This window comes from Dryobates pubescens, chromosome 20, assembly GCF_014839835.1.
Source record: "Dryobates pubescens isolate bDryPub1 chromosome 20, bDryPub1.pri, whole genome shotgun sequence".
NCBI lineage: Eukaryota > Metazoa > Chordata > Aves > Piciformes > Picidae > Dryobates > Dryobates pubescens.
Genome location: NC_071631.1, coordinates 10794005 through 10811018, shown reverse-complemented (window position 1 = coordinate 10811018; position 17014 = coordinate 10794005). Strand labels below are relative to the sequence as shown.

At 40.9% G+C, this 17014-nt stretch overlaps 1 protein-coding gene across 1 annotated transcript in view; it reads left to right on the top strand.

The window, feature by feature from the left end:
* Positions 1-17014, top strand: part of BPTF (bromodomain PHD finger transcription factor) — a 55553-nt gene that overhangs the window by 28662 nt on the left and 9877 nt on the right. The window contains exons 11-26 of the mRNA XM_009902676.2: positions 145-280; positions 554-772; positions 1129-3517; positions 3719-3843; positions 4923-5051; positions 5335-5485; positions 6295-6337; positions 7843-8095; positions 9604-9752; positions 10081-10189; positions 10701-10924; positions 11583-11805; positions 11973-12859; positions 13595-13677; positions 14809-15034; positions 15698-16038. Of these exons, the coding sequence (XP_009900978.2) occupies positions 145-280; positions 554-772; positions 1129-3517; positions 3719-3843; positions 4923-5051; positions 5335-5485; positions 6295-6337; positions 7843-8095; positions 9604-9752; positions 10081-10189; positions 10701-10924; positions 11583-11805; positions 11973-12859; positions 13595-13677; positions 14809-15034; positions 15698-16038 (5687 nt within the window). The remainder of the gene's footprint in view (positions 1-144; positions 281-553; positions 773-1128; positions 3518-3718; positions 3844-4922; positions 5052-5334; positions 5486-6294; positions 6338-7842; positions 8096-9603; positions 9753-10080; positions 10190-10700; positions 10925-11582; positions 11806-11972; positions 12860-13594; positions 13678-14808; positions 15035-15697; positions 16039-17014) is intronic.

Sequence of the window (17014 nt, the reverse complement as noted above, 5' to 3'; positions counted from 1 at the left end):
ACTATAGTACATTATTTCACAGGTATACTTCAACTTTCTGGGAAAAGTCTGGGTTTGGGTTCTAAGTAAATTAGGGTTTTTTAATTAATGTGTTCATTACTAATGCAGCAAATAGCACCGTTAAAACTACTATTTTAAAAACAGGTTTGGAAACAAAAAGGAGAGGAGTACAGAGTAACAGGATATGGAGGCTGGAGCTGGATTAGTAAAACACATGTGCACAGGTTTATGCCCAAACTGCCTGGAAATACTAATGCAAATTACAGAAAGTTGCTACCAAGTAAGTGTCTGCATTGCTTACATTTTTGTGAATTACTAACCTGCTGATTTTTATATTAGGCATTCAGTTCATTATTTGCATGTGATAATTCTTATGTAGACTTTGTTGCGGATAGTGTGCCAGAGGGGCTTTTGTGGATATCTGCTCATCTTTGTTGATAACAACCAATTCAATAATGATAAATGAATGATATGAGAAGTAACCTAGCATGCACTAATGTAGCAGAGAATAACAAATACTCTGAATAATTGAAACCATTTCATTTGTTAATAGCAAAGAGTGAAGAAGAAAAATGCAACTTGGATAAACGAAAAGGTTCATTCAAGGTAAAAACAGAGAAAGACAGAACGAAGGATTCTCATGATCTGCAAGAAAAAGACAGAGCAGATGTTTCAGAAACCTTGGAGAACGTACAAATGAAAGAAGAAAAGTCATGTGAAGACAAAGAAGTGGATACAATTTCTGAAAGCCCAGATCATGCAAAAGACAAAGGTAATATACTTAAGTCCTTATAAAACTACTTGTTCATTCCAACATTGCATGTGTAAAAGCATAGAACCTCAGAAATAACAATGGAAAAGCTGTGTAACAGATTTTGTCAAGGCATTTAAAATGTATCAGTTCAATGATTGCTTGTTCCCCCTTGCAGTAGTGTCTGAAGTTTCTGTTCCCTTTTTCTTGACTTCTATGAATATGTTGGACACGATGATCTCAAAGGTCTCTTCCAACCTGGTTTATTTTATTCTATGTTAAAAGGCAGATTTTTTCCTTAGTACTGAATGGAAAAATAGAGTTTGGCACTCATTGCTACAACAGCTTACTGATTGAGAGTTATTTCTTCTTCACAGTGGAAAAAGAAATCGATGGAGAAAATGATAAAGTCATCAAGGAAGAGCCTATGGATGTAGATGATGTGAAAATTGAATCTCCTGTAAGAGATGAGGACAGCCATTGTAAGCAGGATATAATCAATGTCAGTGAGGGCTTTCATTTAAGGACTTGCTACAAGAGGAAAGTCAAATCCTCCAAATTGGATGGACTGCTTGAGAGGAGAATAAAACAGTTTACACTGGAAGAAAAGCAACGTCTTGAAAGGTTGAAACTGGATGCTAGTGCTAAAATTGCAGGTGGTCAATCTGTGAGCTCCCAGAAGAACATCCCTGAGCCACAGACGAGAAAAGCAAAAGAAGGAAGCCAGCTGGCTGTGTCTTCCCAGGAGCAAACCTGTGCTTCAGATAAGCCCCAAACAGAAGATGCAAAACAGGATTGCTTGCCCATCAGCAGCCTCTCTTGCACCAAAACTGGTGATCTAGATGAAGCCTCTTTGTCTTTGACAAACAGACTATCCAAAAGAGAAGGCCAGCTACTGGGTGAGGACTCACCTCAGTCCTCTGAAGGTGAAAGCTCCACTCAGAATGACAGTCAGGAAAGCAACCCTGAACCTATGGCTACCGATAAGTGTCAAGGGCAAGAGGTGCTTGGAGAGTCTGAAAGTTCCTTGGTGGATGGCTTGAAACAACCAAATGCAGAAGGCAGAATCAAATGGGATGTTTTGGAAACAAGTGAAAAGCCTTTGAAACAAAAACTACCTATTAGCAGAGTGTCTCAGCGTCAAAATGAAAACTTAGAGGCAGTGGTAACTGAAAGCAGCTGTAGAAAAGATGCTCTGGCCACTTCAGAAGGGAATTCTGAACAGCAGAGCAAAGATCCAGAAAACAATTGTATGATAAAAAGCCATATTGAACCAACATCCTCTCAAGAAAGTGAAATGGAGGAGGAAATTGCCCCAGGAAAGACTGAAAGTAAATCTGAAAACAAGATTATACGTCATCAAAAATCAGGTAGTAAAGATCTAAAGCCAACAGAGCTAATTTCTGAAAGAAACCTTCAAATTCCAACTCCAGAACACATGGATGGGGCAGAAATGGACGAGGATTTACTGAGCTCTAAACTGACTGAAGCTAATGGTCAAAAGAAAGGTCAGGAACTCAAAATGGAGACAAGTACCATAAACAAGTATCTTGATCAGACAAATAAAAACAGTGTTACTGACAAAAAAAGTAAAAAAGATGAGGAAACTGAGAGAGAGAAGTCAGCATTTCAAATGAATGGGAAAGACAATGACATCAAGGTATTACCAAATGAAGTTAAAGACGCCTCTGAAAATAAGGCAGGGGCTGATGTTGAACCAGAAGTGAATAATACTAATAAATCCATTCCAGAACATGAAATAAAACCATTGACTTGCAAGGAGTCTTCAGTAAAACCATTCATGAATGGTGACATCATGGGAGAAGATGCAAAGGACGAAAATAATGTGGACCCCAAGTCACGCCTGCAGGCTTCACCTAAGCTTGAATCCAGAGAGGGTCTTCAGCCACCAGATAAAGTTCCCAGGTATGGGCAGAAAAGTGAAGAAAAACAGTTTTCTCCTGAGAGATCTGCCTTTGCTGGCACTGCTTCCACACCAGCACTTGCTGTCTGTAAAGAAAATAACCTCAACAGTGAAATGGAATCTATGGAAACTGAAGCCATTGAGGATAAGAAAGTTGCTCCATCGCCTGTAACCTCCTGTGAGGAATCTAGCCTAAGTAGTGACTTCGCTGATCAGAATGGTGTACAGATGTATAAAATGGAAAACATCAATGGAGAAAGTAAAATAAAAACTGTTATTACAGAAGTGACAACAACCACAACATCAACTGTGTCTACAGAATCCAAAACTGTGTATAAAGTTGCAGAGACTGTAGCCGCTAACGAGGAGAAAACAACAGTAGTGTCATCTACAGAAAACTGTGCCATATCCACTGTAACCACCACCACTACTGTAACCAAGCTCACCACTCCAGCTGCAGACAGGAATGTTGATGTCATTTCTGTACAAGAGCATAGCAAAACAGTGGTGACAACAACAGTGACCGATTCACTGACCACCCCAGAAGGCACATTGGTGACTTCCATGACTGTCAGCAAAGAATATTCTACAAAAGACAAAGTGAAGTTGATGAAATTTACAAGACCCAAAAAAACTCGTTCTGGAACTGCCTTACCATCTTACAGAAAATTTGTCACCAAAAGCAGTAAAAAAAGCATCTTTGTTTTACCCAATGATGACTTGAAAAAACTGGCCAGAAAAGGAGGGATCAGAGAAGTTCCCTATTTCAATTACAATGCAAAGCCTGCCTTGGATATTTGGCCATATCCATCCCCAAGGCCAACCTTTGGGATCACTTGGAGGTAGGTAACTTTTCCTTACAAATGTAAAGTAAGGATATGGTGAAATTAATTCAAATTAAAATACAAGTGATAGACACATTTATGCTCAAACCTGCCAGTTTTGCTATTTCTTGTTCAATAAATGTCTGTTTCATAAAGGGGGGACAGAAAACCTTTGTTCCCCTGGTTGGTTTTAAGATGTAATTAATGCTTTGTCGTTAGGTATCGCCTGCAGACAGTGAGGTCATTGGCTGGAGTGAGCCTCATGTTGCGGTTGCTGTGGGCCTGTCTCAAATGGGATGATATGGCAGCCAAAGCTCCACCTGGGGGAGGAACTACACGTACAGGTAGCACTTCTTTTCCTTTCAGGGTTTCTTCATGCAAAAGCTCTTGCTCTTCAGAGATTTGGTTTGGTTGGAAAAGACCTCTTAAGATCATCAAGCCTATCCGTCACTACGGCCAGTTAACCATGTCCCCAAGTGCCATGTCCACACATTTCTTGAACATCTCCCAGGGTGGTGACTCCACCACCTCCCTGGGCAGCCTGTTGCAATGCATGACTGTTCTTGCAGGATAGAATTTTTTCCAAATGCCCAACCAAACCCTCCCTTGGCACAATTTCAGGCCTCTTGTGATACTAGGGAGAAGTGACTGACCTCCACCTCATTCCAGCTTCCTTTGAGGTAGTTGCAGAGAGCAATGAGGTCTCTGTTCAGCCTTCTCTTTCTTCTCCAGACTAAACACTTCCAGTTCCATCAGCTGCTCCTCGTAAGCCGTATGAGAGGCTGAGGGAGCTGGGGCTGTTTAGCCTGGAGAAGAGGAGACTCAGGGGTGACCTTATTGCTCTCTGCAACTACCTGAAGGGAGGTTGTAGACAGGCGGATGTTGGTCTCTTCTCCCAGGCAGCCAGCACCAAAACAAGAGGACACAGTCTCAGGCTGTGCCAGGGGAGGTTTAGGCTGGATGTTAAGATGAAGTTCTATACAGAGAGAGTGACTGCCCATTGGAACAGGCTGCCTGGGGAGGTGGTGGAGTCGCTGTCATTGGAGGTGTTCAGGAGGAGACTTGATGGGGTGCTTGTTGCCATGGTTTAGTTGTTTAGGTGAGTTGGATTGGTTGATACGTTGGATGCGATGATCTTGAAGGTTTCTTCCAACCTGGTCTATTCTATTCTCCAGACATTTCACCAGTTTTGTTGCTCTTCTTGGGACATCAAAAATTCTGTTAATTTGAAGTGTTATGCTGATTATAGGCGTGTCTGTAAAGGCTTGATGTTAGCTATGAAATGTTTTAGTCAACAGTTTGTACAAGTAGCTGTTTCTTTACTTTGAGTGTGCTGTTCCTTTACCTTCAATGTATTGGGTTGAGTGGAGATGTAGCTTTTCTTTGTCTTCTGTTGTTAATGTATGGGACTGATTTGTTGCAGAAACATCGGAAACTGAAATCACAACAACAGAAATAATCAAGCGAAGAGATGTTGGTCCATACGGAATCCGCTCAGAGTACTGTATAAGAAAAATTATTTGTCCCATTGGTGTACCGGAGGCTCCAAAAGGTATGTTTGTTCATACATTTTTTCCTCCCTTCCTATAAGCTCCTACAGAAATGAAGGTAACTGGATCTTTAATTCAGACCATCAAGGGAGCAAACAGAACTTGACACAAGCTGTTCATTCACCTATTTGAAACAGATGATACATTTAACAAAGTGACGTGCTTTATCTGAAGCTGAAAGGCCTTCCTGTTTATGAAATCGGGCTGAGAGACTAAATCTTGGTTTACACTTGAATTTTGTTTTATGATTGAGTTTAATATGTGTGTTTTGACTGTTCTCTAAAGAAACTCCAACACCCCAGAGGAAGGGACTACGATCAAGCGCACTAAGGCCGAAAAGGCCAGAAACACCCAAGCAAACGGGCCCTGTTGTAATTGAAAGTTGGGTAGCAGAGGAGGAATTGGAGCTATGGGAGATCAGGGCATTTTCTGAAAGGTAAAGAAACTCAACTGAGCTTTTCAAGAAAGCAGTTTTAATTTGTGTGTGTATGTTAAACAGAAGTTCCCAGTAGAGAACACAAACCTGGGAGCTGCAATCAGTAAAAGCATGTCTGTGAGACTTGTTTACTGTGTTTTCATTACAGCCAAGATTTCAGTTGTAAAGCTCAACTCATTTGCTGGTGTCAGAGTTAATTTATGCAGATCTTACAGTGTCAGAGTTAATTTATGTGCATCTTACAGATTTATTTCAACTAATAATATGTTCATTTTCCCATGCTTATGTAATTACTGTTGTATGCTAGGAGTTTATTGTTATACTGCATGGAAAGGCTTTAGGCTGCTTTTGGCATGGCTTTAGCAAAATACTTCCATAATGCAAAGAAAATGAATATGTACAATTAAAGTAAAAGTAAATCCAGCCTGAGAATATCCAAATCATTGAAGAAGTATTTTCAGTATTGCTCACTTAGAGTTGAACCAACATTTTTGAGTCTCTTGGAAAGAACTGGTTTACATTAATGGTATCAGCTGATTGCAGTCTCAAATGTAATTACAAATTCCAGGTTTGATGAATATTTTCCTGTAAGGTGCTGCAGTAATTCAGCATCAGAATCGTTCAGGGGTGTTGCACGCAGCTTCAATAGTTAATTTCAAAGTACTTCTAAAGCCATGACCAGTTTTTCAGCCATGTTCAGTCTTGAGATTTGTTCTTCCAACAGTAATTAAACTGGATAAAATGAAATCCAGTTGGATGGTTTGATTTTGTGTGGTGGTATAACACACTTTCTGTTGTGTCTTTGGCAGGGTGGAGAAGGAAAAGGCACAGGCAGTTGAACAGCAGGCTAAGGTTAGTGAACAGAAGAAGGCAGAGGAGTTCAAGGCCCAATTGGAGGCTCAGCTAAAACACCAACGATTGGCTGCCCAGCAGGTGGGGGAGCTATTGGTGGTCCCACCTGTCAGCAACTACGCACTGGTAGTCCACATGCATGAGAACATGGGAGGCAGAGTTTATTAGCTTTATCTTACACCATTTTCCAAGTAATTTCTACTGCAAACTGAGTTATCAAACATTGCTGCTCCCACTGTGTGCATTTGTTGTACTGAAATGGGGTTAAGGATTGCCTGGGGAGAGGGGTTCTACCTAATTTGTAACACTTGAAAAAGGTTTAATTTATTTAATTTTAAAAGAAGGCTGAGAAGCACCAATCTGCAGGTAAGATCAACGTTGTATTGTGGTGTAAGGGAAAGCTGTCATGGTATATAGCTGATTTGGAAATACAACTGCATTTGCTCTTCATGCTTCAGTAAAACTGAATCTTTTGATTTTATTCTGTCTGAAGTTGGCTGAATGAAGCTCATTGATAACTTATATAAATATCTAGAGATATGTGTGTGTAGTTAGATGTGTGTATGTGTAGATAAATGTATGCAACTGAAATGAGGAAACCCAATGCCATGTTGCTATTTCACATACATTATTAAGAACTCTGTGGTTTTCCAACTCACTCCTTTGTCATTTCATCTTCCTTGAGGGAAATACATGACTAGTGAATGAGTGTTTCTGATTCTTGGGCATTACTGCAATAGAATGCTAACCAAACACTGAAAGTTAATAAATACAGAGATAATTCCAGTAACATAGGGAAGAGTGGTAGATTAGTTGGAATTTACAGATACTGTTCCTTCACAAGGCGACTCCGTAAATTTAATGTGCCTTCCTGACACAGCACAGGAGGTTGCTGGGTAAGGTAAGGGATTTTGAACCTAACTGTTTTAAGCAGGCTGCAAACTGGATTTTCAGTTAAAAGACTCTTTTTTGAAATTAATTCTTAATGATGAAGTAGAATAATACAACTTTGGGTTTTGTTTGGTTTCTTTCTTCCTGTAAGTGGCAGGATCTCATTGCAGGCAGCTCTAAACTTGGGAACACCAGTGATAAACTCTGTATTCATGCTGATGTACCACTTACTGATGGAGATGCAGGCTCTGTGTGTGTGGTCAAAGCCAAATACAGATTGATGGTTCTCAGAGGTTTTTTAATGTTTCAGAGTAATCTGAGAGTCAGAAGTTTTCTTTAAAGCAAAATGTGAAATGAACATAAGATGATGATTTTTAAAGAGGGCATAAAAGAAAATTTCTGTCTGTGTACATTAAGCAGAGTTGTAGTTCTGCAGGTCAGGGAGTCTCACACTATGGGGGACAAAAGCAGCTTTTTCTTTAGTCCTTTACAACTTGAACTGAAGTCCAGCCAGAGTATTTTATTTTTCAATATTGGGAAGAGACAACAGTTATTTTACAAAATCTGAAAATGCTAACTAGCTCTTCCTTTTTTCCCCCCACTAAACCTTGCAGAAACGACTGGAACAGCAAAAGCAGCTGCCTGCAACAGGCGTGGTCCCTGCAGTCACTACAGCCAGCAGCACTGCAACCACTGTCTCAACACCACAGAAAGTTGTGGTAGGCCCTTTAGCAGGCCCAGTCCCCACTGGAACCAAAGTAGTACTTACTACAAAAGTGGGTTCTCCAGCTACAGTAACATTCCAGCAGAACAAGAATTTCCACCAGACTTTTGCTACTTGGGTTAAACAAGGCCAGTCTTCAACAGGTAAGTAGCCATTTGCCATGGAAAGAATGCATGATGGAGTTCATCATGTATGCAGCACTCCATCTTCTCCAGAATACATGGCATTGTTGCATTCTTGTTGTCTTTGCTCTTGCCTCTCTTGCTAAGTCAGCAGGATATTTCTGAGATAGCACCTGTCTAATTTTCCTTTGTTCAGACTTGCTAGGTAGTCTTATTTCTCACCTGTCTCATATTTTCTGGTAAATGTAATCATTGATAACGAAAGCATTCTGTTTCCAAACAAGACTCTTTACCAAAGAAAATATCACACATTCAAAAATTATTGTAACAGTAATCATCTACTTTGCTGTTTCATACTTGAAAATAGTCATTTCATTGACTAATTACTCTGCTCTAAACCTGACTGTTCTGTGTACCTCAATAGCCACTAGCACAGCTGCCACTTCAGCCACAACCATTGCCAGCACAGGGCAGACCTTCCAGATCTCAGGCAGTCCAGTAACGATGGCAGGGAAAGTGATAACTAAGCTGCCACTCCCTGCAAACAGCAAGATTGTTGCCGTCAATGTGCCATCAACTCAAGGAGGTAGGGGAAAGGGAACTCAATGAAAAATGTATTCCAGCTTGCTGATTATTTCTCCATTGACACTATTTTTCCCAGTGAAGTAAACTGTGACTTGAAGGGGGCCATAAAAAAATACATATATAAGTTTCTAGAACTTGTTGCCCCTCCTGTATTGCATATTTGTGTCTGTGGGGGAAAAATGCAAATTTTTTTCCCTATAAATTATTCTGCATTTCGGAGTGCAAAATGCAAAGCTTTATTTTGAACAGCGTGGAATGAAGTATGCTTCTTGTTGTTGTTATGTAAATTATACATCAACAAAACAACTTTCTTCCCTTTAAAAAAAAAAAGGTGATGAGCAGGAATTCAGCTCCAAACTAAGACAAGCAGTTTTTTGTTCTTGCCTGAACTAGAGAACTTCCTATTTTGAGATTTGTGGATCTATATTGAACAGAAAAGCTCAATTCTGTCTCCATTATACTTAGCACCTGAGGAAATCGTGAAGGCTACTAGTTTTCTATTAAAAGTTCTTAGGTGACAGGAAAAGCATTGCCTATTTTCTTCAGCACTGCAAACTTACAGGTGAAAGGTGTTTAAACTGGGCTCCTGCATTTGAAACTAATCAGATTCTAGCTTTTAATGGTTGTATAATAATCATTTGTGGCACCATGTCAATGCAAGGGCTTATTTGCAGTTACCATCAAACTGATCTTTGTGAAGGTTCACTCTTTCCTTAACCTTTTCTAGAACACCTGTTTCTTAACTTAAAATGTAGTTGGACTATTGACAAAGTATAATGCTGCTGCTTTTTTGCAATATGACAAAAGCTCTCTCAAGAATTGCTGAAAGACTCAAAGCTGTTCTAGAAACCTGGAGACTGATTTCTAAATGCCATCCTGGAATTGCATTTATTTCTTCTGTTGGCAATTAGGTCATTAACCCGTTCTCAATTTTCTTTAATTAGGTGTTGTTCAAGTTCAGCAAAAAGTATTGGGTATCATTCCATCAACTACAGGTGCAAGTCAAACATTTACTTCATTCCAGCCAAGGACAGCAACTGTAACCATTAGGCCAAATACCACAGGGACATTAGGAACAACAAGCACTTCACAAGTAAGATGTTTCTCTGATTATGTGATACAAAAACTTGGGGTGCAGGTATTAAGAAGTAAAATTTCAGTTCTGCTAAGTCACTTGTCCGTGGTTTTGGCTCATCTTAACAACGGTGCTCATGGATTCTTTATTCCAAGTCTCACCAATTGGGAAAATTAATAATTGAAAGCACAGTAAGCCTTAGCAGTGTGGGCATGGATGAACAAATACTGGATCTGCTTTGCACCTTGCCATTTCTTACTACAGGAAAAAAACAAACAAAAAACAACCTTGAGGGCATACCTCAGCAGCATTTTCCCAAGTTGACATGCTCTCCCCTCTGGTGTAGGTAGTACAAGGGACACCACTGCGCCCTGGTATGACAGTGATACGGACACCGCTGCAGCAGGCACCGCTTGGCAAGACCATCATTCGAACACCTGTAGTGGTGCAGCAAGGTATTCTTCCAGCCAGTAGGTTCACTTTAATATTTAAATCACCAGTGTGAAATCCATGGTTTGTTTCTTCATAAATACATTTTATATCATATGTGTCCTTGTGCAGAACCACCTCATCTTGATGCTTGAACTCTAACAAGTACCTTTTCTGGCCTTTGAATGTGTCAGTTGCAGGCTTTGTTGTTGTTCTGCATGACACTAACTTATTTTTAAGACCATTCATTTGAAAACAAAAATATTTAGAACAATTGTGCATTGCAAAATCCTTTTCTTAAGGCAAGCTAAATGTTTTAAGTGCTCTGCAAGTATATGAATTGAATTAAAATAGCAAATATTTTGCAGAATTTTTCCAGTCTGACAGATGGTTTTTAAAGAAAATTTGTGTGCCAACTGCTGTTTCCTTTACTTGTCTGATTATACACTTCTGCAAGTTTTTGTGACTGAGAGATTTGCTGTGCTAGTGGTTAAAATGATGGAAAAGAGTTTCTTACCACAAATTGTTCTTTTGCAGGTCAGACACAGCAGGTGGTAACTCAAATAATCAGGGGTCAGCCTGTCTCAACAGCAGTTTCTAGCACCAGCACAGCTTCTTCCAGTGCTGGACAGAAGACAGTCACCAGTCCTGGAACACCACCTCAGCAGATACAGCCACAAACCCCACCACAGCCCCCTCGCCCTCAGCAGGGACAAGTGAAACTCACTATGGCCCAACTCACCCAGCTAACGCAAGGACAGGTGAAATGTTTTAGGCTGCTTGTTATGAGGCTCAGTTCATTTCCACACCAAAAGACTCAGCAGGATTTTTGTAGGAACCTTATTCTGTTGTATGGGCTCACAAAATGTGAAGTTACGTGTCTAGGTGTTAGGACAATCCTCTGCCTTCTCCATCACTGAGTTGAAAGTGATGTCCTGAGCTGCCCAAGTGTCAGCTCAAGAAATTCACAATCCATTACAGGCTGAAGAGTCCCTCATGAAAGCTCACAGCTGAGTGGGATCTGATACGTGGTTAAGAAATGTTCTCAGTGCAGAGACTCTGACACAAACTGTTTGGATTCGTGCAACATTAAGTAATAGTATGTCTAAAATTATCCATGCACTGTATTGCTTGTAAATTCTAGGAGCAGATTAGCTGCTTTCTGGCTAGGGTTCTTGTCAATATTTGGATGAAAATCTGTGTAACTAACTCCAACCCTGTTGATGATAGAATTGTTGAAAGAGCATTTAAGATTGTGAAAAACTGAAATACTAGGTTTGGATTTCAGGAATGTGGTTATGTTGTAAAAGTATTGAATTCTGAAATCCAGAGTCCTAGTTCTTCTGATTTCCAGCAAGGCCTATGTAAGAATTATATCACTAACACGTCAATATTATCTTTTTTTTGTTGTTTTTTTAGGGTGGCAGTCAAGGATTAACTGTTGTAATTCAGGGACAAGGTCAAACTACTGGTCAATTGCAATTAATCCCTCAGGGTGTGACTGTAATACCTGGTCCAGGACAACAGCTTATGCAAGCTGCTATGCCTAATGGTACAATTCAGAGATTTCTTTTCACCCCACTACCAGCAGCTGCTACCACAGCTAGCACAACTACAACAACAGTGTCTACTTCAACCTCAGGTAAGCGCCGATCTGCTCAGCAGGGGAAATGTTGTAAATGTGTTACAAGTTAGAAACCTCTGGAATTTCTGCACAGAGCTTTACAGTAGTGCTGAAAGGTTCAAATTAGTAAGGCTTATAGATTTGTCATGAGAAGTGAATGGAATATTCTTCATTATCCTTTGCAGCTGCAGGTGAACAGAAGCAAGCTCCACAGGCACAGCCAACCTCAGCGCTGCCGCCAGTCCAGCCACAGCTTCAGAGTCAGCAGCAAGGGCAGCCTCAGGTGCAGAACCAGAGCACTCAGCCTGTGCCACTGGCCCAGCCACAGGCTCCTCAGCCAGCACTTCAGCCTGAAACTCAGACCCAGTCTGAATCTCAGACTCCAGCATCTGCTGACTCTCCAGTCACACCTGAAGCACAATCGTCTAAATCTCCAGTTCAGTCTCCAGCACAGACCCAGGCTCAAGGGCAGTCTCCAGTGCAAGTCCAGAGTCAGCCGCAGACTGCAATCCTTCCACAAGGCCAGTCCCAAGTCCAGCCTCAGCAACCAGCTCAGGTGCAGACTACAACCCAACAACAGATTCAGATGCAGCCCCATGCTCCCATACAAATCCAAGCTCAGCTGCAGCAATCACAACCTCAGGTTCAGACTTCGGTCTCAACCCTTCCAACTACTCAAAGTTTAAATCAGGTTCCTGTGCAATCCCCAACTCGTCCTCAGCTGCAACTTCAGCAGCCTCCAACAAAAGTTATTACAGTGCCTCAGCTTCAGCAACAAGTCCAAGTTCTCTCTCAGCTTCAGTCACATGTTGTGGCTCAGATACAAGCCCAACAAGGCAGTGTGCCCCAGCAGATCAAGCTTCAGTTACCTATTCAGATCCAACAAACTAGCCCAGTACAGGCTCACCAGATTCAGAATGTGGTGACAGTTCAAGCAGCTAGTGTTCAGGAGCAGCTGCAGAGAGTTCAGCAGCTCAGGGAGCAGCAACAGAAGAAAAAGCAGCAACAGATAGAAATTAAACGTGAGCACACCCTTCAGGCTTCTAATCAAAGTGACATTATCCAGAAACAGGTAAAGTTAACAGAAGGAAATTAAAACTTAATGAATGAAACCAATTTAATTTTAAATGCCTGTTCTTGTTAACAATGTTAATACATTTGGTAGGCAGTTCATTTGATTCTTTCCAAGTTAGTGCAGGATTGCTTTTGGCAATTGAATTAAATATTCTCAGTTAATTCAGCACACCAAGTCAATTGTATCATGTTTGTAGTCTTCTGCCACCTTGATTCAACTTACCACTAGCTGCTGGGACAATTATCCCTTTATTCTCAGTTCAGGAAAGATAGGGTGTAGGCAGGAGAGCTGATGTTCAGAACACGTGCAGTGCTTTCATTGCCTGCTGTAGGAACTGAGGTTTCAAAGAGGTACCTGAAATGTAATGCTGTTGGATGGCTGCGAGGCTCAAAAAAAAGGACATCTGTCTCATTGTTTTAAAACAACCAATCACTGGAAAGATGCTGGAAATTTACATTTAGTCCCTAGGTTGAAACTCAACATAAGCAAAATATCCTACTCTCTGGGGCATGGGGGGAGGTGGTTTTAATGTTCCGTTCTACTTTCAAATAATTGCTTTTAAAACAAGCATTTGCCCCCATTGATAAAATCGGTTTCATCTTGCCACTCACTGAAATAAATAACACTTGAAGTTGTTCTTTAACTTTGGAAATGTCCTGGTTCTCCCAGTAATAATACAAGATACTGGCTAAGAAGTTCATCTTTTATTTTGGATTCTGTATCATCCTGCAGGTGGTAATGAAACAGAATGCTGTCATAGAACACTTGAAACAGAAGAAGACACTGACCCCAGCTGAGAGAGAAGAAAATCAGAGGTGAATATGCATTACACCGCATCTTTTAGATGGGAAGGTTTTGCATCTGTAACATCTTTTAATGGTGGCTTGTAAAAACCTGCTTCAAGAAATTTTACTTGTTTAAGAATTGGTTAAAGTACCACTCATGGCCACAGCTTTGAAATTGAAGCTAAAAACCATCCTTAAAGGAGCACGGAATGGAGAATTAATGGTTGTGTTGCAAAAAAAAAATAATAATGGATTTCTTTGCTCTTTACCAAGATAGTTTATCTCTATCCTTTTCTATTTTATATCCCATTCTAGAGGAGTTGAAGACCATGCTGCTCAACAAATGAGGAGCTTTTATTCTTTACTACAGTTAGCAGCAGCAGCTTGTCCTGGCCATTGCTGTTTTGTTGTTTGCTTTCAGCTCACCAGTCAGTGGGAGCTGTTTTCCATGGTCACTCTGGCAACAAAAAGCATTTAGTTTTCTAGTGGGTCTGAAACAGAATGGAAAAGGAAAAGTAAATTCAGAAGAACAAAAATACATTTGTTTTCTATTGAAATATGAGGCAAAATAAATTAAAATTGCAGACCAAGTGAACAGGAAAAGAGGTTTCTGGTTGAATGTATGACAGGCAGCTGAAAAACGAATCCTGACCTGTCATAAGTGAAGAAATTAGAAAGGGGTTTATAGTAAGTTCTATACACTGAAAAATATTTGTCAGTCTTTATGCCAAAACACAAAAACTTAGTAACATTTGGTGGTTACTGGAGAGTGTAGACGTTGCAGGATTCTAGTTGCTTTCATTTTACATCAGAGTAAACAAGATCCGGCTCTTCAAACATGTTTGTGGAAACTGAATTGAGTGAGACTAGCTCTCATTGTTCTCTTTGTTTGGAGATTTTTAGGGGAAAGCAGGGAATGATGAGTTAAATGAAATTGGGACTGGCCCTCTTGAGCTTGACTAGGGACTTGATCTCTCCCAGCAATTTTCTAGTAAATAAGTATGAGTGGGTGGAATGTGCGTTACTAAATTTACCTTGTACTTCTAAGAAATGTACTCACTTAGCTCACAGATTGCAGAGACCAGAGAAGAAAATTATTTTGCATTCTCACCTGGGGATAGGTAGACAGCTCAGCATAACATACTTTTTTGTCTTCCCCAGGATGATTGTGTGCAACCAAGTGATGAAATATATTCTGGATAAGATAGACAAAGAAGAAAAACAGGCAGCTAAGAAACGGAAGCGAGAAGAGAGTGTAGAGCAGAAGCGCAGTAAACAGAACGCTACTAAGCTCTCAGCTCTGCTCTTCAAGCATAAAGAACAGCTGAAAGCTGAAATACTGAAGAAAAGGGCCCTTCTGGACAAAGATCTGCAAATTGAAGTGCAGGTAAGGACAGTTATTCTCAAAGATTAGTTTGATTTTAAGATGGGGAGGACACTTCTGTGTTAATTTTTAATTGATCTCTTTGCTCAGTGGGATTTTAAGGAAACATACAGGGAGAGGTTGTGGTTTGGATGCTGGGATCTCAGCGAAGCCACTACACACCTTTTTGTGCTTCTTGGGTTTCATCTGGACTTGAAATTAACTTGATTCCTCAAACAGCTGCTTGTAAATTAGAGCCAGTGGGTCATAGTAGGCCAAGAGTGTCATCCCTTAATATTTTATGAATCATAGGTTGGACACATCAAAATGTGCATTAATTTTTTTTTCCAATCATAGAACAGTTTGGGTTGGAAGGGACCTTGAAGATCATCTTGTTCCAGCCCCCTGCCATGGGCAGGGACATCTCCCACTGGACCAGGATGCTCAAGGCCTTATCCAACCTGGCCTTGAACATCTCCAGGGAGGGGGCATCCACAGCCTCCCTGGGCAACCTGTTCTAGTGTCTCACCACCCTCAGTGTAGAGAATTTCTTCCTAATAATAATTTGAATGGTATTGCTTGTTTACTTTTGGTTGAGCATGATGATTGATGTCTAGATTTCAATCTTGAGTTGGAATAATGATATGAAGTGCCTCCCTCTTTATTTATTCATTTAATATACATCAGGAGGAGCTAAAGAGAGACTTGAGTAAAATTAAGAGAGAAAAAGAAAAAGCCCAGGCAGCTGCAGCCGCGGCCGCCGCAGCTGCAGCCGCAGCCGCTGCTCCACCGCAGCCACCACCACCACTGCCATCGCCACCACCACAGCCACATGCAGCCAGCGTTACCTCCTCCTCCTCCACCACAGTCCCAATGCCAGTCTCCTCCCAGAAGAGAAAGCGAGAGGAGGAGAAAGATTCGTCAGCTTCCAAGTCCAAGAAGAAGAAAATGATTTCTACTACCTCAAAGGAAACCAAGAAGGACACAAAGCTTTACTGCATCTGCAAAACACCTTACGACGAGTCCAAGTGAGTAGTGAGTGCCCTGGCCTATGACTCTGCATTCTAGCTGTAGGTTAGTGTTAGCTCTTAGTGACAGGTAGTGCTAGAACTGGAGAGAGTGTCAGGTGTTATTGCAGTGATCAGTGAGGTATACAGAATAAAGTCTGGCTTCCACTAGCAGCTCCAGAGCTGCTGACATACTCAAGTTGTGCTGTTCCTGTAGGGGTTGGGGTTTTACTTGTTTGCATGTTTCCATTGTGTGACCTTTCTGTCTCACATGCACATGCTCTTTTTTTTTTTTCCTTCCTCCTCCGCTCTGTTATCCTTTCTTTTGCTGTTTTGCCTCTGCCTCAGAAGCAAGTGACAGTTTGGTTTGAGCAATTTCTTGTGAGCGAGTAGCTGATTGTGATGGTTTAACCATGGTTCTTCAGAAATAGCTTTGGCACCGTCTGCCAATAAATGGCTTTTTTTTCCTAAGTCAGTATCCAATAAAGAAGGTTTGAAGTTACTGGACTGCAGTTCACTTTGGAAAATGTTTCAGGTAGCAGTGGCTTCCATGGGTTACAGTTTACAACCCAGGGGTGATAAAAAATGAAATTGTAAGCATTTGACAAAGTGCAAACTGCAGTTGCCTGTGGTTTGATTCTGAGGAAAAATATTTGCACTACATAAAAGATTTGTGAAGAAGTTTAGGAAGTGGAGTAGATGATGAAGTGGATTGCAGGGGGTTTGTGTTGTGCATTTCTCCTTAAGCTAGTAGTGACGAGCAGCAGTAGTTAGTAATGGTTAACCATCGGATAGCTGTGTGGAGATGTATGGGGAAAAAACTTCCACTTCAGACCAGATTTTGGTTAAAATACATCTGCTCAACAGTGGCAACACCAAAAGGTGTGAATTAGTGCTGCTTGGTGGTGGCTTAGGTGCTGGTAACAGAAAGAAACCAGAGTAGTGCTTTCACTCCAGTAATGGTTCTTCATTCCAAATTTAGGGCCAGGACTAGAGG